The following is a 24500-nucleotide window of genomic DNA, read 5'->3' on the forward strand; positions in this document are numbered from 1 at the left end:
ACTGTTCGGAATCAACGTGGACCTAAAGGCCATCATTTAATGGATGAGAAGAATTAAACTGTCTTTATCCTTGTAGAGCTGACAAAGCATCTGAAGCCTGCGCTCCCTTTAACAGCTACGTTTCCTTACTGAAGAGGAGACTGAGTTAGTACAAAAAGAAAACTCCAAAACTGTCAGCTTCCGGTCCTCCACTCCCCTCTTTAATATGGCATTTTGCACTATATACATTAATGAAAAGTTGAAACAAACAAAAAGAACTTTAGTCAAACTCCCCTTCCTCCTCCAGCTTTATTGGATAGTTTAAAATTACATTTCTATTTTCTAGGACTTCAGTTGCTTTTTCCATCTGACTTTTAAAAACTGATTACAGCAAATGAAACACAGTTGTCTAAGTGATATAGTATACAAAAATAACATCTTGATTTCTGTGAAAATGCATTTCTTTGCAATTCCTGAATAGCTCCAAATTATGCTAACTCTGAGCATAGATGTTTACTCTGGGTTTTAGATTTAGTCTTTGAAAACATGTGTTTTACACCATTGCCATCACCATCGGTTTACCCAGCCATCGACGCTGTGGTGAGGTTGTTCCTACTCAGGCTTTTATCCCGAGTGTTCTCGCACAGCCATTAACACGCGTGTTTGTCTTTTTATTTTGTTTACTCCCACTCAACTGTATGTTCTATGTAGGGCCTGATACAGATGTTACTTGATGTTATTTAATAGCTACTGAGGTCAGACAATCCAAGGCAGTCATTATGCTAAAATTAAAGTTATTTATGGAAGCTCACAGACACTTCCAGGATTGGTTTTACCTCCTACATGGGAACATATTCGAGAAACCCACAACGGGCTTCCTGGTCTGATTCAACTCTTCCCATTCATCAATCCCTATTCACCAGTGGCGCGGAAAGGGGGTTCTTTAACAAAGCATTATACATTAACACCTCTACCAAACTAAACATAAACTTTTTTTTTGTAGTTAAATGCAGAAAGTCGATTTTTTTCCACCCCTTTCCTCCTTTTACACTGCAAGTAAAGCTCACTGGCCTGGGAGTAGCCTCTATCTGCCAACCTTTGGCCAGTGAAGAGGATTCAGAGAAAATAATACAACCATCAATCAGAAAAGGAGGGGCGACAAAGGATAGTAATTAAGCTGTGGCCTCAATCGTGCATTCCCGTGCGAGGTGCCCTGACTCGCCGCAGCGGTAACAGTTGACTTCGCTCGTCTTGCTGCAGTTGATGGCTACGTGACCAGTTTCACCACACCTGAAAGAGGAAATTAAAACAGCCTTCACAACAGCACTCAGAAAATGTCAGAGTGTACTGAAGGATTAGCTACTGCCAAACAAAAAGCAATGATGAGTGAAGTATACATTTGTTTTTCAGACAGTAAGTCTAATTATTAACCCCTAAACTAAGACCAAGCAGGAGGAACCTGATAGCAAAGCTACTCAACTGAGCAGTCCACAGCGTAAAATCAAAAATTTTGCCACAGGAGATCATCCAACATCACCACCAAAACACTGGCCAATATGGTTTATCTTTACACAACCCCTAAGATTTCACAAGTATGTACCTATCAAAACTTATGAAATTTTATGCTTTAACATGTACATATATTATTATGTTACAGTCACAAGCAGACACTTCTGATTTCATGACAAAAGATGTGTGTATGAATTACACATACAAAACATACACTTTGTAGTTTTCTAAAAATGTCTCTGAAGGTGCCAAATTATGACACCCTAAGGTTCTTTCATGCACGCAAGCTCTTGTGTGGTCAGGGCCACGCCGGGGCCGCAGCTCACCTGTAGCACTTCACCTTGGTGCAGTCTTTCTGGATGTGCCCGAACTCGCCGCAGGAGTAGCACTTCTGCTCGTCCGCGTGGTCGCAGTCGCGCGCCAGGTGCCCGGGTTTGCCGCAGTTGTAGCAGCACTGCTCCCGCTCCCGCTTGGGCTCCTTGCAGTCCTTGGCGATGTGGCCGCCCCGGCCGCAGTTATAGCAGGCTTCAGCAGTGAGGGAAGGGCAGAGCTAGACTGTAACACCTCACAGGTGCTGCCAGGCTCCGTGCTGCACCCCAGGGGGAGCCTCCTCCAGCACGGCTCCCCTCGCCCAGCTCTGGGAGGTGGCAGAGGAAGGGTTAAACACTTACCATCCTCCTGAAGGTCACAGTCCTTGGCAAGGTGACCAGACTCACCACAGCGATAACAGATGTCTGGAAGAGATGAGGAAACAAACTGGAAACCTATTTTGAACAGAAACAAAACATACGTGGCTAATTAGACCAGTCTTGATACTCATGAATACTGAAGCACTCCAGAATTTTTTATTCGACAAAAATACCTCTATCCGAGGTAAAACCACCTCTGCCACGGCTTCTCATTCCACGACCGCGGCCCCCACCAGTGGGGCACTCCCGGGCCCAGTGGCCAGATCGTCCACACTTGAAGCACTCATTGCTGCTCATGGCTGCAGTCAGATCTTCAAAACATTAAAAATGACAACGTTAAACCACTCACCACTACTTACAGCTTTTATTCCCTATTTAGTGTATTTCTGGATAATTATTCTTGAGGAACAAAAGCCAACCAATATACTCCTTAGAAAAACAATCAGATAACTATATACTTAGGCATTATTATTATGAAATATATTAAAAAGTGAAACAAAAACACTTTGCATAATCATTAAGATTATGCATACACGTTAACCCAGTTTCTAAGGGGACTTACAGGGTTAGTGTAAATGAATATCCATCATTAGAGACAAAACTTGATTGTGGGCAGCTGAAAGTCACATACGAGTTATAAACCTGGACCGACCCTGTGGACCCGCACCATTGATTGAGCAGAGGTAACAATCCCCCTGTGCACCAGAGCGCCTGACACGGCACCTTACGACATCGCAGCCCTGCCTGTCGACAGCACTCAAGAGCAGACGTGCCAGAAGAGGCGCAGCAAATTCTGACTCGAGAGGTACAGTTTGTTAAAAACAGTAGAAAAACGACAAAGAGAAACACCGAAGTACAGTCCCGGTAGCACTGGGGCCATGTTCCCCTCTTCTATTCTCCCGTTTCCAGTTTTTCTTCTGTAATTTTACATCTAAAACAAGGCTACTTGGAATTCCACAGCAGACTCCTTTATTGGGTATTGTTTCAAAATAAAAGCGAAACTCCAACTATAGCAAATGCATTTTATGTTTCTTACGTAACAATCTAAAAATAAGCAGGGGCTATTCCTAGAAAAGAATAGAACAGAACAGAATGGAATGTTGCAGGACAAACTCCCATTAAACTGGCCTTTAAAAAACTAGCTAAAAACAATCTGACCTTTATATTGCCACACTTCCCTGTACCTAAACATGTTTTGCCCTTAATTCCAGTGTCAAAAGAATGGTGCACAACGTTTTGAAACTTGATGGAGCAAAATCTAGTGACTAAAATGATGCTATAGTTTCAAAAGTTCTCACTGTCAAATATCCAAAAGAACTCATACCTATCCCATGCATGTGAAATCAGAGCCAGGATAAATCTTCAGAGGACACTTTCTACCAACTTGCACACTCGCCCTGTACACGTATCACCAATAGCAGGGAGGAGAGTGCACCTGAACAGGGCACGCACACTCCCTGGAGTCACGATGCACATTTCCAGTCAGAAGAAACCAGGCCGTGAAGATTAAAAAGGCATTTGGCAAAATTACACCTGCTTTCCTATATGGGTGCTGGCATTTTAAGTCAAGTGGAGGGCTGGTTTCGAGAGAAAACACTCGAGATTAAAGTGAATAGCACATAATACAATCAAAGGAAAACGCAGCTTATGGCACTTCGTCCTCCCCTCAATCCCACTTACATTCTGCATCTTTGCTGGCTTACTGAGGATCAATCTGAGCACAGAAGGGATTCCCAGGTGGCCCAGAGGTAACAAACCCACCTGCCAATGCGGGAGATACCAAGAAACACAGGTTCACTCCCTGGGTTGGGAAGATCCCCTGGAGTAAAGTCCCACGGACAGACGAGCCTGGTGGGCTTCTGTCCACAGGGTCGAAAAGACAGATACTACTGAGCATGCATGCAAGTTTGACCACTTTAACTCTTGGTCCCAAGGAGTTCTTTCCACAAAGGATAACTTCCTTTCACAAGGTAATCCAGGCAATCTGACAGGCTCTAAGCATTTTATAATTTTTTATTTCAATGAGATATTTACCTTTCAGAAAAATGGCAACCCAATATTCAACATGCATTTTCAAAGCTAAAGAAATAATAGTTCTGGGTAATGTCTCTTTTACACTGCTGCTTTACAAGGACCTTTTGCTTATTTCACAATGGTAAAGTACAAGGGAAATACATTATAATGAATCATCAGATGTTTATCAGTGGAAGAAAGTTAACAGTTCAAATTTTAGATTTACTTTCAGCCTACAGATGATAGTTTAAAAACTTTAGCTTCCCAAGAAGTGATTAACCCATGTGTGGATTTTTCATGAACTGCTTCTTCCTCTTTGGCCAATCTCAGTGAGCTGTTCTACATTTTTACCGAGAGCGCTCTTAGTAATTAACATTAATCCAACTGACTCCCGCTGTTTTAAAGGCATGCTACCTACCCTAGGAGCCAGGTTGCTATCCTAGTGCTCATCTTACATACGAACATGTTCAGTTACAAGGTCTTTAGAGAGTTTCATGCCGTTCCTTAGGAAAACTGGAGGCAGTAAGGGAAGACGGAGCTGCGAATTAATTATGGTTCCGTGATTCCCACTGCTCTTGGCTCGGAGTTTTGCTGCACTGTCTGCCTCCGCCTCTCGCACCTGTCACAACGTTTTCCAACCTTCAAGAGCCAACTCAAATAAATGCCAGCTCTATATAAGAACTTGACCACATCAACAGCCTGGAACTCTCCTTTTTCCTACTAAGACTCAGGGCACTTTGCCTGCTCTACCATTTTGCTTTTTATCATACTCCTTGCGGGTACAGACCAAGTTCTTCACCTTTGAATAATACCCCATACGATCACCCTTTTAGTAGCAGTTATGTAACTCAGGATTTTAACTGCTAAGGTTTTTTTTGGGGGGCGGGGGGTTGTGGGGGGAACCAATAGCCATTTGCTGAATGAAATAAGCTTGTCTTTCTTGTACCGACCCAACCCAACCCAGTAAGTACTGACAAAAAAAAAAACCACCTAAATCTTCGCTATCAGATCAGGTGCTGCACCATTGATTTAAAAGAACGATGCTGGAAATTCCCTGGTGGTCCAATGGCTAGGACTCAGCGCTTTCACTGCCATGACCCAGGTTCGAGCCCCGATCAGGGGACTGAGATCTCACAAGCAATGCAGTACGACCACAAAACAAAGAGTAACAATGAATTTTACATCCTCATTAAGGACTGACTACAATCTAGATTCAGTATGCATTCCAGATTGTCTATTACAATCCCCACATGTAACTGAGAAAATTTCACCCCAGGTCACTAAACAGTCAGTAGCCAAGCCAGGACCTCTGCTTGCCACCCAGACTCTTATTACTTCAAGAATTCAGCAAGACCCCAGTAATCTTTTATGGAACGCTGCGAAACAGATATATACTCATTTAAAAAGCAAATACTGTCTTTTCACTGTCACTTGGGAGTAAGAGAGCCTATTTTTCTTCTCACCGCTAAAAATCACTGCTGCTATCTACACCCATGTATTCTCACAACGTAAAAACATTTGGGAACCACAGGGTTAACCACTTAACTACTTGCTCTGCACCTCAGGACACCTGACACATCTGTCTTGATCTGTAACCAGAATTGTTACCAGGTACCTTGGGCTTAACACATGCTCAATTAAACTTTCAGGTATTTATGTCTACCGCTCACAGTTCCTCTTTCCTTTCCACGCTTCCCCTGCTGAGGTTAAAGTGCAGACAGGCAGAATTCACTCCGAGGAGTTCCCTGGCAGCCTCCTTGTCAGGATTCCGGGCTTTCACCGCCAGGGCCCCGGTTCTGTCTCTGGTCGGGGAGCTAGCCCACGAGCCTCGCAACACGGCCAATCTACACAGCAGGCTTAGAGTGGGCCTAACTCCGCTTACACTCCAGTTTCCCAGTCTATAAAGTCTACTTCTTCAGAAGTAAAAGGGACAATTCCAAATGAGCTCACATTTCCAACCCCAGGAAGCAGTATGTTTTGACCACAGCGAACTGAATTTTTATGACCCAAGTCACACTTAAGATGTGGCAGGGCCCAGGGCCCGCCTGGCGCACTCAAGGTGCGACCTGAGAAGGGCCCTGTGAGCGGCCACATGAGCTGAACCAGGAGGTCCGACTATTTCGATTCTGCACTCATCTAGGCTGTGAGGCTTAACTCCTAGTACCAAAACACTAAAGGTTACACCAATTTGTCTTCATTGAGGTATATCTACCATATTTTTGATACTAACAACAAAGCTTTGTTAGTAAACTGCTTTGATTAAATCTTAACAGTACCTGGTCAACATTAACACTGAGTTCCAATGAGTAGGAGCCAGTAACAGTCTATAAATACATCTAAAATAAGCAGCAGCCAAGGGGGAGGAGAGAACCGGCGTCAGTGGTTGAGGAGCACGGGTGAGACTGCTCTCCTCACACAGCTCTGCTGATTCCTGTCTGCTGTTTCTCCACTCATTGTCCCCAAGCTCAAGGCTACCCCTGACTCATCCACGTGCTGACCAGAGAGGCCTCTGCACTCAGAATGCACTCACCCATCATTACGCTCTACTAAGTCAGTTCGGAGTACCAACGTGGTACTGAAACACTTCAGTCTGAAGTAAAAATAAACAAAATAAAGGAAGCAAGTGATATTGTGTACTACCTGCATTCTGCCCAGAAGAAAGCAGAAGCGAGTACAATACTTGGGAGCAATTCTGGCTTCTTATCCTGCATTTACTGTGTGATCTTGGTTACTTACATCCATTTCTGCATATCCGGAAAGGTTTTAATTAGCAGCTAAATATCTACTATGAGTCAAGGGTTAACATACATATTATCTACACTCCCTGCAACTCTGCAAGTCATGTATCCTTGTTCCCATTTCACTGATAAGGAAACTGAGGATCCTGAGACCAAGTAACTTACCCAAAACCACAACACTAGAAAGTTTGAGTCGGGATTTCAACAGTGAGCTCCAAGTCCTCTGCAGAGGTTTTTTGTTAGGATTAAGTGATAAAGTTCACGAAAATGCTATCAGAAAAGTATACTAAGTTAGAGAAGTCAAAATAAAAGAACAGAACTGATACATTTTTTAAAAACCTACACCCATGAAAGACTTTAAAGTCATCTTAGATTTTAACCTTCCTCAAGGCAGAATTTAGGAGTGGCAGACTGGCAACCTGACCTCTCTAGTTAACACCCTCATCTGTAATTAACAAGCCACTCCAACTGAACACCATACTGCATTTTCAGTCCCCTTTAACAGAACCCACCCACTCACAATGTGACCGTTGGTGGCTACAATCTTTACTGAATTAGACCAGCGTCTTTTTAACATGAAAATGGTGCACACTTTTCTGGAATCTCTCAAGAGCATGCCTTGACTGCAGTAGCATCTGACACTGCCAGCACAGGAGTTCTATTAAAACCTGCCAGTACAGAAAGGGTGCTCTCCACAGAGCAGGCCAGGAGGCCTTGGCACCAGTCTTTTGCTCTCCACTTACTGTCAGAAGGCTAGGAAAAGGAAAGAAGCCAACAATTTTTTAAAAAGAAACTCTCATTCCTGCAGGCACGGGAGGAGGAAAGCAGAATCCCTCTCATGGTCAAGCATTTAGACAAGAGACCAATCACCTCAAGTAGTTAAAACTGTGGTTCTCTTGTCTTTAAGCTTTCCACGTAGATGCCACGTACTTTAATTAAGATTTCAAGAAAAGTCAAAAGAATCCTCATCTATAGTACCTTAAAAAAGATATTCTGCCTGTTCCAGATGTTCAAATCTAAGTGTAATAAATGCCCCTTAAACTGCACATTTAAAATACCTAGTTTGTTGTCAGTAAGAAAAGGACTGTGGACCTTTGGTTGCTAAGAAAAACTTACCCAAGTTCTCTGTGACATATTAGATAACTACATAAATATATACCTTTTTAATTGTTGCCAAGAGTTACAACTTGGAAAAAGCTGTAAGTTCTTTATTCAGCCCGTGGGAATATAATAAATTTATATTCCAGTACATAGAGCTCCTCCTAAACAAGAATCAGGCTCAACAAACTAAAACAACATCAAACTAGGAACGTGGCACTTCGAAGGTGTTTGATTAAGCCATGACCACAGAGTAATTTTTAAGAAGTATTTGAAAGTAATTGCTTTGCAGAGAGGAAAAAAGTCTTAGAAGTAGGAACAACCTCTTATTCATCTCTTTAAGACCCTCAAAACCTTATATTCAACTAATAGGGGTTCAGCAAAATAATAAAAAGTTGCTAACTTAAGATTAACTCACTGAGGCAGAAATTAACTAGTTATGTTTCTCTCCAAAAGTGAGTCAAACAACAAGAAAAAGGGGAAAAAAATCTTTTCTTAAAAACTTGTCTTTTGGGGGTACAAGGACGAAAATCAATCCTCCTGAAAAGAAAAAAGGGGAGTAAAAAAAAAAAAAAAGGCAAGCTAATCCAGACTGTCGGCTTATTTACCTTATCCTTTTCGTGGGTCCTTCTGAGCAATGCCTGAAACATACTATATGAAGTCACAGATGAAAACCAAGCGATGTTTTCTTTTCCTAGGACCCCCAGGACCAGATGTAGTCACTTCCTTTGGAAGTGTCCTGTGGCTGAGGCCATGTGGTTAACATGTGGCAACAAGCACAAGCCTTATCCATAATAAAATCAACACCCGAACCCAAATGTGGGCCGTTATGCCTTTACTAAAATAGGTTTTCACGTTTGGAAAAACCAAATGGAGGTTGGTTAACTCATCTTCTCGCCTCGTTTTTAAATTGCATTCGCTTCATCTACCCGGGAGATGATGCAAAGGTTACTGCTGCTGCCATGATTTTGGAAGTTTGGCCGATTCATGTGTTTGCCGATAATGGGGTTTTTTCTAGAGGCCTCTCGAACTTAAAGTAGTGTTGAGTCAAGGAAAACGAGCTTTATCTGCCCTTTCCCCAAGTGTAACGTAAGACCAGTAACTTAGCACGTCCATGACGATAAAAATCCAAGAATCCTGAAGCTGCCGCGGAGCACCGAGAGTCCCGAAGGGCCTTCCGGCGGGGTATCCCCCGCCCTGAGCGGACAGCTTTTCCGAGGCCCCTCCTGGGCCCGAAGAGCCCTTTGGCACGTGGCCCGCCAGGCCCGGCCCCGGCCCCCCGCCGCCCCGCGCCCTCCCCACACGGCCCCCTCCCCTCCCCTTCCCGCCAAGCCACCCCCGCCCCGCGGCCCGGAGCCCCCGCCTCAGTCCCAAGGAAGGGCGGCCTCGTACGCCGCGGGGCCGCGGCCCGGGCGCTGCCGGGTCCCTGAGGCCCCACCGAGGCGGACCCGCGTCACGGGCGGCGGGCAGGGGGCGGAGGCAGCCGGCCGTGAGGGGCAGGCCGGGACGGGGCGGCGGCGGCCTGCTTCCCGCCTGACGCAGCAGCGGAGCAGGCCGGAGCGCGGCCGCCATCGCCGCCGCCCGGGCCCGGCCCTCCGCCCGCGGCCTACCCCCGCGCCGCGGTCCCCGGCCCGCTCGCGGTCTCACCTTCCGCCTGGCAGGGACCCGCAGCGGCCGAGACTCAGGTGCAGACGGGGAGGGAGCCTCGCGAAGCGGCGGCTGTTTATTTTCAGGGTCCCTGCCTGCGCCACACGCGGGTCTGCACACGGCCCCGCACACGCCGCTGCGCACGGCTCGCCGACGCCTCGCCCACGCGACCAATCAGCTTGCGGCGCTCGGCCGTCCAATCAGAGCCGCCCGCGAGGCGGGCCGCCGCGCCCGACGCGGCGCTGGGGGCGGGGCTCTCCCCCGGCTCGCGCGGCCCTTCCCGCCGGGCCTTGCGCCCGGCCTTCCCGCTTCCAGGCTGGGCCCGGCCTTGCGGGGGCGGTCGGAGTTCTGGCTCGACGACCCTCCTGGCGGCGGCGGTGGCGGCGGCCAGAGGCGCCAGGAGCGGCTTTCTGTGCTTCTGGGGGCCGGAGGCCTCCTCCCGGGGGCGGGCTCAGCGCCGCCAGAGCCGGGCCCCGCTTCCGGGGCTTCTCGGCTGGGGGGAGCCCGGCTGCCGGTCCCGCCCTGGGGAGCGGGCGCGGGGGAGGCACCGCCGCCCCAACACCCCTTGTCACGTGACGCGTGACGGCCCCTGCGGCCGGAGGGCCACCGCGCCCGGGGTGTCATCGTCCCTGCAGGCCTTCAGGTTTTCTCCAAGAGACGCTCTGAATGTAGCGTACACACGCTGTCACGGTGAAATCAAGTTAAACTGTTCGATGTAAACTAAGAAGTTACAGACCTTGGTGTCTCATTTTGGAAAGGCTTTCATTAAAAACATGAGGAGAAAAATGGAAGAGTTCCCAGTCTCTTGAAGCCCAAAAAGGCCCTAAAATGACCACAGCCTCACCCTAAACTCCGTGTGCTCTGGAGGTCTGCCTGCGGCCCAGTTTGGCCGTTGCAGCCCGGAGTGTACTTCGCATTCTTGGAGAGTGAGCGCTTGTGTCTATTCAGATGTCAAAACTGGGGTGACCAGTCCTTGTTTCCATCCGCAGGTGACTGTAGACTTCAGCTCTTCATTTGCCCCCAGTTGCACCTCACTGAATCCTAGTACCAAGGCTGTATGGCTTCTTAAAGCACGTGGTGAGGAGGTAGTGCAGCAGTGTGGTTAAGAGCTCAAGTGTTGAAAGGGTTAAACCTGGTTCAAATGAATCACTGTAAAGCACTCAGCAGAGGTGGGAGCAATTATTGGACTGGATGGACTATTTTAAGGACCCATGATTTTAACTCGTGTTAATCAAGACAATTTAAAGTTAAAATATTTTAAAATTCACTGTGAAAATGTCCAATTTCCAATAACGATTGAATTGCCTAGCACTTTCTGCACTGAGGTACCCATAATGCAAGGGTACTCTGTGCTTACATAGTTTTATTACCAAGAAGCTTGCACAGCTTCATAGATTTCCCTTCTGTAATTGATTACTCTTTATAATATCTTCAGGTGAGTTGTAGAGTGGCAACTGCAGACACTTACCTAGTGATTTCCTAAGGCCTAACAGTGAGTCAGTGTAACGCAGGAGGCTTTGTAGGAAGTCCAGCCTGGGTGCCTCCATGCCACACTAGGAGATGAGTTAAAATTGTCACAGGAACCAGAAATTAGTATTTTCTGACTTAATTTTGGTTTACCATTCCAACCGAAGTGCTACATAAAATATTCATTACAGACACAAGGACTGAATGTTCCTAATATTTTTATTTTTAAAAAAGGTGGGTGTGAAAGATACTGGACATAATGTTCTTCTACACGTTTTAGAAGACTTAAGCAAAGGAAACATCATGTGGCCTTTGCACTTTGGCTCTGGAAGGAGCAGCTAATGGCTCTTTTCTACCTGGCATCCAGCTTTCTGTAATGACTATTTTTAATAGAGCCAGTCTGGTCATAAATCATTCTGACTGACCCCGGGAAGGTCTGGGATGAAGTGACTATTGTTGCATGGATATGCCCCTGGGTACACCTGTTCATTAGTGATGTTTGAAAACAAAGGAAAGAAAAGGCTACCCCACTTAAAAGATAAACTGCCATCTGTATTTGAAGAGTTTTCTATATTTCCGTCCCCTGGAAATCTGCTTTACCCCTTCCTGCCCTCACATGTCCAGTCTTCCCCAAGGTATTGTACTCAGCTCTGCAGGGGTTACACAGGTGAGTTAAGACAGACCGTGCCCTTGAAGATCTTGCAGGATGACAAGGGCCAAAAGCAAGTATTCAGTGTCCTCAGGACCAACTAAGATGCTGTGATTCAGCATGATTCAGGATTCCTTCAAATGAATGCCTGTCGAGCAGCAATGACTGCCAACTCCTCATTTCCGCTTAAAATGCCCAACTGTTCCTAGCACAAGCCCTAGATCCTGTTGTTAAATGGAGATGATACTGTGTCTGTCCTTCTAAACCCTTCCATGTCTTGTTTTCCCTGCCAACAGGGAAATAGTCTCTGACTTTACTTGGAAAGTATGCAGCTAAGGTTGAGGAGAATGAATTGTTTCCACCTCTCATGTCAGCTTCTGATCCTGAAATAGGAATTAGTTATACAGTACTGCTGCTGCTGCTGCTGCTAAGTCGCTTCAGTCGTGTCCGACTCTTAGCGACCCCACGGACTGTAGCCTACCAGGCTCCTCCGTCCATGGGATTTTCCAGGCAAGAGTACTGGAGTGGGGTGCCATTGCCTTCTCCTATACAGTACTAATCATACCTAATAGTTAACATAGAGAGTTCTTATAACATGTGTGGCTGCGTGCTAAGTCACTTCACTCACGTCCAGACTCTTTGCAACCCTATGGACGGTAGCCCACTGGACTCCTCTGTCCATGGGATTCTCCAGGCAAGAATACGGGAGTGAGGTTGCCATGCCCTCCTCAAGGGCATCTTCCCAACACAGGGATCAAACCCATGTCTCTTATGTCTCCTGCATTGGCAGGCAGGTAATTTACCACTCGTGCCACCTGAGAAGCCCCTGTTATAACAACAGTGCCTGGCATAAAGTAATTACTTATAAAGTATTATCAATCATTATTGTTATTATCATTATTTATTGAGTACTTACTCTATGCCAGGCATTGTTTATAATCTCTTTGTAATTTTTCACAAAACCCCCTTGAGATAAGTACTTTTATTATCCCTATGGGGAAATTAGTCCAGAAAATATAATCTGCACAAGGTCACAGAACAAATAAATAACTGGGCTGCCTTCAAACAGAGGCAGCCAGAGTGCTTCACACACAGCTTCTGGCCTCCATAGTTATTGAGACCTAATCCTACAATTGCCCATAGACTTCTTAAAGTGACAGAATAGGGAAAGACAGCTGATGACAAGGAAAATATGAAACACTGACTAATAGTTTAGTGACTTTCCATTGGTTGGCTTCCTCCTCTGTGACCTTAACAATGACACGATTTCTACTTCTGCAAACTAACTGGTAAAAGAAAACCTTTATTTGCAAATAAGTTTTAAAAGTTTCAAAATAAAACCACCATTGTTTTTTTTCTTCCTAAAAGAAAAGTAGATGCGCTTACTTAAAAAAGTAATTTCATATCAATAAAGGACAGAAATGATATGGACCTAACAGAAGCAGAAGATATTAAGAAGAGGTGGGGACTTCCCTGGTGGTCCAGTGGCTAAGACTCCATGCTCCAAATGCAGGGGGGCATGGGTTCAATTCCTGGTCAGGAAACTAAATCCCACATGCTGCAAGTAAGAGTTTGCATGCCACAACTAAGACCTGGCACAACCAATAAATAAATATAAAATTAAAAAAAAAAAGAAGAGGTGGCAAAAATACACGGAAGAACTATACATAAAAGATCACAGTAACCCAGATAACCTCGATGGTGTGATCACTCACCTAGAGCCAGACATCTTGGAGTGTGAAGTCAAGTGGGCCTTAGGAAGCATCACGACAAACAAAGCTAGTGGAGGTGTTCCAGCTGAGCTAGTTCAAATCCTAAATTCCAGCTGAGTTATTTCAAATCATAAAAGATAATGCTGTTCACTGTTTACAATAGCCAGAACATGGAAGCAACCTAGATGTCCCCCACGTGTCACAGAGGCTGTCAGCTGCGCTTATGCCTGATGAGTGCAGTGAATCACAGTGGAGGGAAGAGAAGGGGGGCCCAAATCTATACCACACCCTTGATTGTTGGGTCTCCAGCCCTTTTCTGTGCACGTCAACACAAATAGCCATTCTAGTTTATGAATTAGTCATTTATGAGTTTGGCAAGGATGAATCAATTGTCAACTTGTCAACTTTGAGAAATGTACTCAGGCTCCAATTTAAGAGACATGAACTTCAGACTCTACATTTTCATAAGGACTATAAAAACATCCTCTAATTATGTATTGTTACTACAGAAGAAAACGTGTGAATTTACACCAGGCTGAAGAAAGGCTTTCAGGTATCGAAGATACAACAGATAACAGCTGTTGTTCCCTTGAACCATCCCTACCCCAAGCCCCACTTCCTTTCTCTTCATTCCAAAATCAAACAAATGATATATTCTTTGGCTCATTTTTTATACTATAAAAATAAATGTATGTCTACATTAAATGTATAAACTTGGGCAGACTATTCAAATATAAAATTTTTCTAAATATGTAAATTTTAAAATATTGTATTATACATTCTATAACATACTATGAATCATGTGTACAAATTAGATAAAATTTACATATAATCTATAATATGAAGTATTTAATTATATGATATAATTTTTATATATGGTTTATATATATCAAACAATACATGCACAATTAAAATTTACATAAATAGTATCATATCTATCTGCTAACTTATTTGCCTTCCCTTACAAGAACGTAAGGCCTGGATACGACTGAGCGACTTTCAGTTTCACTTTTTCACAAGTACGTAAGATCTGCAAGGCAGGGGCTTTGTCTTGCTCTGTTTTCTGCTTTACTTCCAACTCCTAGAATGGCTCCCTATACTTGAGAAGCAGCCAAATGGTTGCTGAAAGAATAAATATCAATCTTTATCTAGCTTTTTAAATTTAATATTATGTTTCTGAGATCTCTATCCACAAAAACATATATACACACTTATATCTGTATTCTTTCTTAGTTCATTTTTTTTTCAGTGCCATGTATTACAGATATGTGAAGTGAAGTGAAGTCAAAGTCGCTCAGTGATGTCCAACTCTTTGCAACCCCTGGACTGTAGCCTCCCGGGCTCCTCTGTCCATGGACTTCTGCAGGCCAGAATACTGGAGTGGGCAGCCATTCCCTTCTCCAGGGGATCTTCCCAACCCAGGGATCCAACACAGGTCTCCAGCATTGCAGGCAGATTCTCTACCGTCTGAGCCACCAGTTTAGCTCAGTTCAGTCGCTCAGTCATGTCCGATTCTTTGTGACCCCACGGACTGCAGCACACCAGGCTTCCCTCTCCATCACCAACTCCTGGAGCTTGCTCAAACTCATGTCCATTGAGTCGGTGATGCCATCCAACCATCTCATCCTTGGTCGTCCCCCTTTCCTCCCACCTTCAATCTTGCCCAGCATCAGGGTCTTTTCCAAGGAGTCAGTTTTTCGCATCAGGTGGCCAAAGTATTGGAGTTTCAGCTTCAGCATCAGTCCTTCCAATGAATATTCAGGACTGATTTCCTTTAGGATGGACTGGTTGGATCTCTTTGCAGTCCAAGGAACTCTTAAGAGTCTTTTCCAACACCACAGTTCAAAAGCATCAACTCTTTGGTGTATCTGAGGTTATTGATATTTCTCCTGGCAGTCTTGATTCCAGCTTGTGCTTCATCCAGCCCAGAATTTCACATGATGTGCTCTGCCTATAAGTTAAATAAGCAGGGTGACAATATACAACCTTGATGTACTCCTTTCCCAGTTTGGAACCAGTCCTTTGTTACATGTCCGGTTCTAACTGTTGCTTCTTGACCTGCATACGGATTTCTCAGGAGACAGGTAAGGTGGTCTGGTATTCCCATCTCTTTAAGAATTTTCCACAGTTTGTTGTGATCCACACAGTCAAAGGCTTTGGCGTAGTCAATGAAACAGAAATAGATGTTTTTCTGGAATTCTCTTGCTTTTTATGTGACCCAACAGATGTTGGCATTTTGATCTCTGGTTCCTCTGCCTTTTCTAAATCCAGCTTGAATATCAGGAAGTTTTTGGTTCACGTACTGTTGACGCCTGGCTTGGAGAATTTTGAGCATTACTTTGCTAGCATGTGAAATGAGTGCAATTGTGTGATAGTTTGAACATGTTTTGGCATTGCGTTTCTTTGGGATTGGAATGAAAACTGACCTTTTCCAGTCCTGCGGCCACTGCTGAGTTTTCCAAAATTGCTGGCATATTGAGTGTAGCACTTTAACAGCACCATCTTTCAGGATTTGAAATAGCTCAGCTGCAATTCTATCACTTCCACTAGCTTTGTTTGTAATGATGTTCCTAAGGCCCACTTGACTTCGCGTTCCAGGATGTCTGGCTCTAAGTAAGTGATCACACCATCGTGGTTATCTGGGTCATGAAGATCTTTTTTGTATAATTCTTCTGTGTATTCTTGCCATTTCTTCTTAATATCTTCTGCTTCTGTTAGGTCCACACCATTTCTGTCCTTTATTGTGCCCATCTTTGCACAAAATGTTCCCTTGGTATCTCTAATTTTCTTGAAGAGATCTCCAGGGACCCCCTGACTCTTCTGGTTACACAATCTCCGACTATCACAAATAAAGCTGCTGGCACATTTATGAAAAGGTTTTTGTGTGCACGTAATTTTCACTCAGTTTGTTGTCCTCTTCATATAGTGTCTCCCCATCACAGTGAGGTTGGACACCCTTCATGTGTTTGTAGGCTATTCAAGTTTCCTCCTGTGAGAATGGCTGATTTTGCTCATTTTTGCTATTTTCTTGTTGCCCTTCTCTTCTAGACTTGAAAGAATTCTATTTTCTGTGTACTAGTCCTTTGTCAGTTATACGAGGCTGTTTGTTGACAGTTTGGTGATCATTGTTTCTCAACATGACATAAAGACTGGGAATTGATAAAGAACATCTGAAACATGGATTTGGATACTGATGCAAGGACAGAGGGGTTCATTCAGGCTGCCTACACTGAACTTGGGGAGACGGCTACACGTGCCCCCTCACCCCCACCATGCTCTGTAGCATTTCCTTTGCCTCTGTTACATGCCAACAATATGCTTTAACGGCAGAGAGCATCACAGCCTCTGCCTGCTGCAGGGCAAATGCCAGGCATCCTTACGTTTTTGCCTCATTCAGAGGAGGCATTTGGACGCACGTTGAGTCACAAACCCCTGCTTTTCAGCATTTCGACCTGCCCCGGAAAACTGCTGACTTCATGCTGTACTTCCTTCCGTATGCTGCCGTTCTCCCCAGCGCTGCAGCCAGCTTAGAAGCCTGACTCACCCTCCAGCCAGTCACCAAGAATGCTGATGATTCTGGTACGGTCAGTGCTCTCCAAGTGACTTTGATGGGGAAACAGCTTCTGGACAAGCCCAAGCCAGTGCTATCTCAGGTGTCAGGGAGGGCTTTTCTAACTGTTTCATCGCTCAGCCTCTTACTCTTCCTGCCTTGGCAGGAGTGGAGGCCATGCTCCTGCAGTCCTGGCCATGAAGCTGTGCACTAGATGAGCTGGCACAGCCTGCACTCTCCTTCTGAGCTCAGCGAGCAGTCTCTCCCAACTGCACTGGAGTCCTGGCTGGGCATAGTACCCGCAGTGCAATGGTCTGCAGAGCTGGGTTAACAAGTCCAAAGTCAGCTTGCCTTTCAGTTAATTACCCTATAAAGCATTCATTGAACAAAATTATCTTGATTAGTTTCTCTTATGCACATGGCAACCCACTCCAGTACTCCTGCCTGGAAAATCCTATGGACAGAGGAGCCTGGTAGGCTGCACTCCATGGGGTCGAGAAGAGTCGGACATGACTAGGCAACTTCACTTTCACTTTTCCCTTTCATGCATTGGAGAAGGAAATGGCAACCCACTCCAGTGTTCTTGCCTGAAGAATCCCAGGGACAGCGGAGCCTGGTGGGCTGCCCTCTATGAGGTCGCACAGAGTTGGACACAACTGAAGCAACTTAGTAGCAGCATGCACATTATGCTAAGTCACTTCAGTCGTGTCTGACTCTTTGCAACCCCATGGACTGCAGCCCGCCAGGCTGCTCTGTCCATAGGATTCTCCAGACAAGAATACTGGAGTGGGTTGCCATGCCCTCCTGCAGGGGATCTTCCCAACCCAGGGATTGAACCCGGGTCTCCTGCATTGGAGGCAGATTCTTTATCACTAGCACCACCTGGGAAACCCACTCAAAGATCTGTGGTGAAGCTCAAATAGATAAAATAAGTGAAAATGCTTTGCAAATTCCACCATGTTTTATCAAGGTAAACTGAGATTAAGATCAGTTATTTTTGGCCTCACACATGTCATGGAATTCTTTTTTCTACACTGATTTATTACAAATAACGGAAATATTTTGGACACTTGAATAAGTAATCATAGCATTTCTATTGCACTTGAAGAGTGATCGGAAGTAATTTTTCCTTTTGTTTAGGGGTTGGTTTCCTTATTTGATGTAATAAGAGTTCTCAGGGGACTAACTGCTGCTGCTGCTGCTAAGTCGCTTCAGTCGAGTCCGACTCTGTGCGACCCCATAGACGGCAGTGCACCAGGCTCCCCTGTCCCTGGGATTCTCCAGGCAAGAACACTGGAGTGGGTTGCCATTTCCTTCTCCAGTGCATGAAAGGGAAAAGTGAAAGTGAAGTCTCTCAGTCGTGTCCGACTCTTAGCGACCCCATGGACTGCAGCCTACCGGGCTCCTCCATCCATGGGATTTTCCAGGCAAGAGTACTGGAGTGGGGTGCCATTGCCTTCTCCGCAGGGGACTAAAACTGACTCTAAAAGCTACTGATGCTGAAGATTTATACAAAATGAAGTTTGCTTTGGGGGGCACAGCATTCAGAGACGGCTCTGGACCAAACTGAAATGGGTGGTGAATTTGATTGTCCCTGTGTTTCCTGACTTCTTCTTTCTGGACACTCCCCAACCACATCTAGTTTCCTTGGGACTTCCTGAGTCAACCAGGGCCACTTTTTTCTCTCTTCAAGGCTGACCAGCCCATTCCATCAGGGCCTAGGATGTCATTTAGTATGCTAGGATAATAATAACCTCATTTACATAGTACTTCATAAAATAATAAAAATTCAGTAATTTAGAGTGAGAGGATCATGTACCACACTCTGCTGGGCAGTTCCACCTTTGCTACGTTATTTAGTTGTCATCTTATTATTTGAACCTATGAGGTTTAGGAACCTTATAGATTCTAGCACGACCTCCCTAGATAGGCTCTAGAAATGTTTTTCAAATAAAAGTAGCTGGCTGATTTATTTATTCAGCTGTGCCAGGTCTTACTTGTGGCACACGGGGTCTTCTAGCTTCATTGCAGCATGTGGGACCTGGTTCCCTCACCAGGGATTGAACCCGGGCCTTTTGCACTGGGAGCACGAAGTATTAGCCACTGGGCCACCAGGGAGGTCCCAGGATCTGGATATTTAAGTAGGAGGCATTAGCATCCTGACCAACTGTTTTTCACAGGTGAGATGCCTGGGTGCTTTTACATGATATATGACTGGGCATCAACTACAAGTGGGTCGCATGGTAATCAAGTCTGCTCTCACGCCTTTTTCATTCCTTCCAGCGCTGAAGAGAGGTCTCAGCACGTAACTCCTCTGTGACACTGTGCCTCCCCTTTCAGAACGAGGGGCGCCTAGGTCAAGTGGCCATCCCAGATGTGATCACTTTATTGTGAGAACATAATATACAAGTTAGAGTGTTTTCTCACTTGTGTAGTAGAGTCTGCTCTTTTTGTCTTTTTTAGACATACACACATATTTTATTTTCTGGCAGAACCACCTGAGAGAAAGTTGCAGACTCTGCATATTGTGTTTACAGGGATAATTGACATATAACATTATACTGGTTTCAGGTGTACATCATAATAATTCGATATTTGTATATATTGGAAAATGATCACCACAAAAGTCTAGTTAGCATCCATCACCACAGTTACTCATTTTTTTCTTGTGATGAGACTTTTAAGATCTGTTCTCTTGGAGGGATAAATCAGAAATTTGGGATTAACATATATGCACTACTGTATATGTATAATAGACAGTCAACAAGGACCTACTGCATAGCACAGGGAATTATTATTAATACTTTGTAATAACCTGTATGGGAAAAAAATCTGAAAAAAAAAAAATATATATGTATAACTGAATCACTTTACTGTATACCTGAAACTGATACAAGATAGTACATCAATTATACTTCAATAAAAAAATTTTTTAATTCTTACCAAAAATTAAAAAGACTTATCAGGACCCTCCGCCGGTGGTCCAGTGGTTAAGCGGTGCAGGTTCCATCCCTGGTCAGGGAACTAAGATTCCAAATGCCACATGGCAAAGCCAAAATTAAAAAAAAAAAAAGACATTCTTTCAACGACTTTCAAATATGCGATGCAGTATCATTAACTATAGGGTTTCTCCAATGGCTAGCAGAAAAAATCCCCTGCCTGCAAGACAGGAGATGTGGGAGAAGTGGGTTCGATCCCTGGGTTGGGAAGATCCCCTATAAGAGGAGATGGCAACCCATTCCAGTATTCTTGCCTGAAAAATCCCATGGACAGAGAAGCCTAGTGGGCTGCGATCCATGGGGTTGCAAAAAGCAAGACACGACTGAACACACATGCATCTTTAACTGTATCAACATGCTATACATTATGTTCCCAGGACATTTATTTTATAATTGGAAGTTTGCACCTTTTGACAGCTTCACCGATTCTCACCGACCTGCTCCCCACAAACCCAGCAACCCCCAATGTGTTCTCTGTTTCCATGAGCTCAATTATTTTTTAACTTTACATATGAGAGCTCATACAGTAACTGTCTTTCTATGATTTATTTCACTGAGCATAATGCCCTCAAAGTCCATTCATGTTGTTACAAACGGCAGAATTTCCTTCTCTTTTTTAATGACTGAATAATATTCTGTTGTTTATGGGTACATAATTTCCTTATCCAATCATCTACCAAAAGACACTTAGGTTGCTTCTGAAAGCTCATTTTAAATAAGAATAAAATGTGAGTCAACCTAAAAATACAATGAAGTAAATGCGAGCCGATAGTGTGTGTTAGTTGCTCAGTCATGTCCGACTCCTTGCGACCCCACAGACTGTAGCTCACCAGGTTCCTCTGTCCGTGGAACTCTACAGACGGGAACACTGGAGTGGGTTGCCATTCCTTTCTCCAGAGGATCTTCCTGACCCAGGGATCAAACCTGGGTCTCCTGCGCTGCAGGCGGATTCGTTACCATCTGAGCCACCAGGGAAGCCTGAACGAGAGCAGAGGAAGCACACAAGCGTGAACAGTCACAAGGATGGTGGATGTGACAAAAACGGTGGAGCCGGTGTGGGAGTCCCGTGAAACCCTGAGCTGCTAAGGAGGACCGCTGTCTGCCGGGCTGCTCACAGAAGGGGCTGTGGAGATGTCCACCCCCGAATGCAGTGTATGCTTGAAAAATTCAGCGTAGGTGGCAGGTCTTTTTGACACAGGCAGCATCTCAAGTGCAGAGTAGCAGTCTGACTCTGTGTGTGTGTGCACGACACATCCGCACGCAGCACCTTACACACTTTCATGATTGGAAGATTGCAAGAATAACACAGTGGTGGAAGCCTCTCTCAAACAACCCAAGCATGTTTCTGCCTTGAGGGGATCTGAGACCCCACTGCAGGCAAAGGTTTGTCTTTGATTTTCTCTTTTATGCCATTTTCACACTCCCTTTCCCAGTCTATTATCATCCCAGGACACTCAAGTAGTGGCCCCGCTGAACAGAGCCCACAGACCCCTCCGCTGCAGAGGTTAGGGGACATTCGCCAATGGTTTTAGCTCTTCCAGAGTTTCTTCCACTGGTTCCTCTTGGAGACCCTGTTAAATCCTTTATGGTGGATTCCTTAGAGGCTGACAAATACAGTCTCCTCAAGGTCCTCCATGTATTAACCACAGACACTTACCTACTTTTTCCTCCCACAATCTTTTAAGACCTTTGTACATTCTTCTATGAAGGACAGTTGAGTTTACATAGGGACATATGTTTACATATGTCCCTATTACATAGGGGACATAAACAATAAAACTGTAGTTTAAGATCTGCAAGGTGGGGGGAAGAAAGGAAATCTGAAAAATCAAGTCATAGCGAATTTTTGAAAAAACAAGTGTTAGTTTCATTACAGGATTCTAAACTGTAGACCCTCCAAGGTCAAGGGGAAGCAATATGGAACTGAGGTTTACATAAGCAGTGCCTGGCAGTGGATCCTCACTGGGTGAACAAGGATTTTATTGTCCCTCTATGAGGCACTCCTGAGGTTGCCCAACTGCCCATGGGCCTGAGGGCCAGCATTTCTCAGACCTCACTAGAAAGTTGCTAAGACAAGGCATTTTCCACAGGCCTTTCCTGTTTCCAGGTCCCTTCCAACATCATTCCGGTGACGTCACTGGCATGGGTTTTATGCTGCCTTTGCAATGATGATACAGCAAACAATGTGGAATATCCAGAACTGGCGTTAATACAATAGTTTTAACGTTAATAGGGAATGTTGACACTTGGCTCACCAGAGGGCTGTGACTTTAGAATCATCTATGTCAGAAGCACTGTTTACACTGTGAAGTGCTATCCATTTGTTAGTTATGATTATTACAACATCAGAAAACAACCTAAGGACCTCACAAGGAGACTGTGCCAGGTCATTTTTACTCTGTGACTAAGTACTGCTTCTTCAACATTTGTGGTCAGTTAATCATTTTGGCAAAATACCTCAAAACTTGCCATCTCATTCACTCTTACCATCAATTGAAGACTTTTATGAGAATAAAGTAGGAAGAATAGAGCCATTTTTAATATCCAGATATGCCATAAAAGTCACTCTTTTATAGTATACAATTAGTTTTAGTACTTTCCCAGAGCCATGCAACCATCACCATTAACTGAATGCAGACTTCTTCTTTTTTTTTTTTTAGGGCAGCTTTAGGTTCAGAGTAAGTTTGAGTGGAGAGTACGGAGTTCCCCCACCCCTGCCCTGGAAATCCTGGCAGCCAGCACTCATTTCACTCTCTCCTACTTTTGCCTTTTCCAGAGTGCCATAGAGTCGAAATCTTACATTTTGTAGCTTTTTCAGATTGGCTTCTTTCACTTGGTCATATGCATTTCCTTTTTCTTCACAGCTTTTCATGGCTTGATAGCTCATTGCTTTTTAGTGCCGAATAACACTCTTTTGTGGTACCGAATGTACCACAGTTTGTGTATCCATTCGCTTACTGAAGGATGTGTGGTTGCTTCCAAGTTTTGGCAATTATAAACAAATATGCTATAAATGTCTGTGTCCAGGTTCTTCTGTTGACATATGTTTTCAACTCCTTCGGGGAAATACCAGGCACATGACTTGCTGCTGGATCGTATGGGAAGAGTATGTTTATTTCTGCAAGATTCTGCCAAACTGCCTTCCTGCCAGCAGCACGTGAGAACTGGTGTTGTTCCACATCCTCGCCAGCGTTGTCAGTCTTTGATTTGTGGCCTTTCTGACAGGTGTGTAGTGGTATCTCATCAGAGTATTATTATTATTAATCAATGTATTATTTCTAGCTGCGCTGGGTCTTTGTTGCTGCATGCAGGCGTTCTCTAGGTGTGGAGGGCAAGGGACTCTCTTCGTCACAAGGCACAAACTGCTCATGGCCATGGCTTCTCTGGTTGCGGAGCAGAGGCTCAGACAAGAGGGCTCAGGAGTTGAGGCAGCACAGGCTTAGGGGCCCCGTAGCACATGGGAATCTTCCCAGACCAGGGATCAAATCCATGTCCCCTGAATGGCAAGGCAGCGTCTGATTCACTGGACCGCCAGGGAAGTCCTCTCACCACTGTTTTAGTTCGCAGTTCCCTGATGACATACGATACTGAGCATCTCTTCACCGTTTCCAGCTCTATGTCTCCTTTGGTGAGGTGCCTATTCAGCTGTTGGGTCATTTTTAAATCGAGCTGTTCTTTTTCTTATGGCTGAATTTTAAGAATTCTTTGTATATTCAAAAGATTTAAAAGTTTCTCTGAGACCTCTTTAACCCATGTGTTCTTTAGAAGTGTGTTGCTTAATCCCCAAGTACTGAGGGGCTTTCCAGATCTCTCTCTGCTACTCCTTGCTGCTTTAATCCCACGTGGCCTGGGAATAGGCTGGGACCACGTTCCCACCCTGTGTCACATGGAAAAGTCACCGCCTTGAGTGCTAACATCACTGAATCTGCAGCATCTGAGCCAAGCCTGACTGTAACTGTAATCTGGAAGGTTTAATCATCAAAAAAAAAAAAAAAGTCTAAATGTCCACCTCCCTATGTTTTAAGCTGATTTATACCATTTAAAGTAAAAGGCTCGGGACTTCCCTGGTGGCCTAGTGGGTTAAGCTTTCGCCTTCCAATGCCGGGGATGCAGGTTCGCTTCCTGGTCAGGGAGCTAAGATCCCACATGCCTCACGGCCAGAAAACCAAAACAGAAAATAGAAGCAATAGTGTAACAAATTCAATACAGACTTTAAAAAAATAATAAAATTATAAAGAATAATAATAAAGTAAAAGGCTCAGTGTTCACTAAACGAAAACTAAGCAGATTTCTGTTTAATGAGCCAGGGTCTAAATGTACCAAGCTCTGGGGATTTGGACTACATTCTCTTTTTGAATTTTTTTTATTGGGGTAAAATATACCTAAGTAAAATTTACCTTCTCAACTGTTTTTCAGCACACAGTTCAGTGATATCAAGTCCATTCACACT

At 44.6% G+C, this 24500-nt stretch overlaps 1 protein-coding gene and 1 long non-coding RNA gene across 13 annotated transcripts; one reads left to right on the top strand and one right to left on the bottom strand.

Annotated features, from left to right (window-relative positions):
* Positions 1–258: 258 nt before the first annotated feature.
* Positions 259–9803, bottom strand: CNBP (CCHC-type zinc finger nucleic acid binding protein). 12 transcript variants are annotated; one of them, XM_081526584.1, is made up of 5 exons: positions 9674–9803; positions 2372–2488; positions 2160–2222; positions 1815–2013; positions 259–1269 (listed from the first exon to the last, which is right to left on the bottom strand). In XM_081526584.1, the coding sequence occupies exons 2-5, from the start codon at positions 2472–2474 to the stop codon at positions 1152–1154; spliced, it is 483 nt and encodes a 160-aa protein (XP_081382710.1). In that variant the 5' UTR covers positions 2475–2488; positions 9674–9803; the 3' UTR covers positions 259–1151. The 12 variants fall into 12 exon arrangements, with proteins under 12 accessions (XP_081382710.1, XP_081382709.1, XP_081382705.1 ...); XM_081526583.1 differs by having other exon boundaries at positions 2154–2222; XM_081526579.1 differs by having other exon boundaries at positions 2160–2252.
* A 7198-nt stretch (positions 9804–17001) lies between these two features.
* Positions 17002–23064, top strand: LOC145520332 (uncharacterized). Its single transcript, XR_014064415.1, has 2 exons — positions 17002–17085; positions 20995–23064. It is a non-coding gene; the product is annotated as an uncharacterized LOC145520332 (long non-coding RNA).
* The last annotated feature ends 1436 nt before the right edge of the window (positions 23065–24500 follow it).

Source organism: Giraffa tippelskirchi, chromosome 9 (genome assembly GCF_054371585.1).
Source record: "Giraffa tippelskirchi isolate mGirTip1 chromosome 9, T2T-mGirTip1v1.2.pri, whole genome shotgun sequence".
Taxonomy (NCBI): Eukaryota; Metazoa; Chordata; class Mammalia; order Artiodactyla; family Giraffidae; genus Giraffa; species Giraffa tippelskirchi.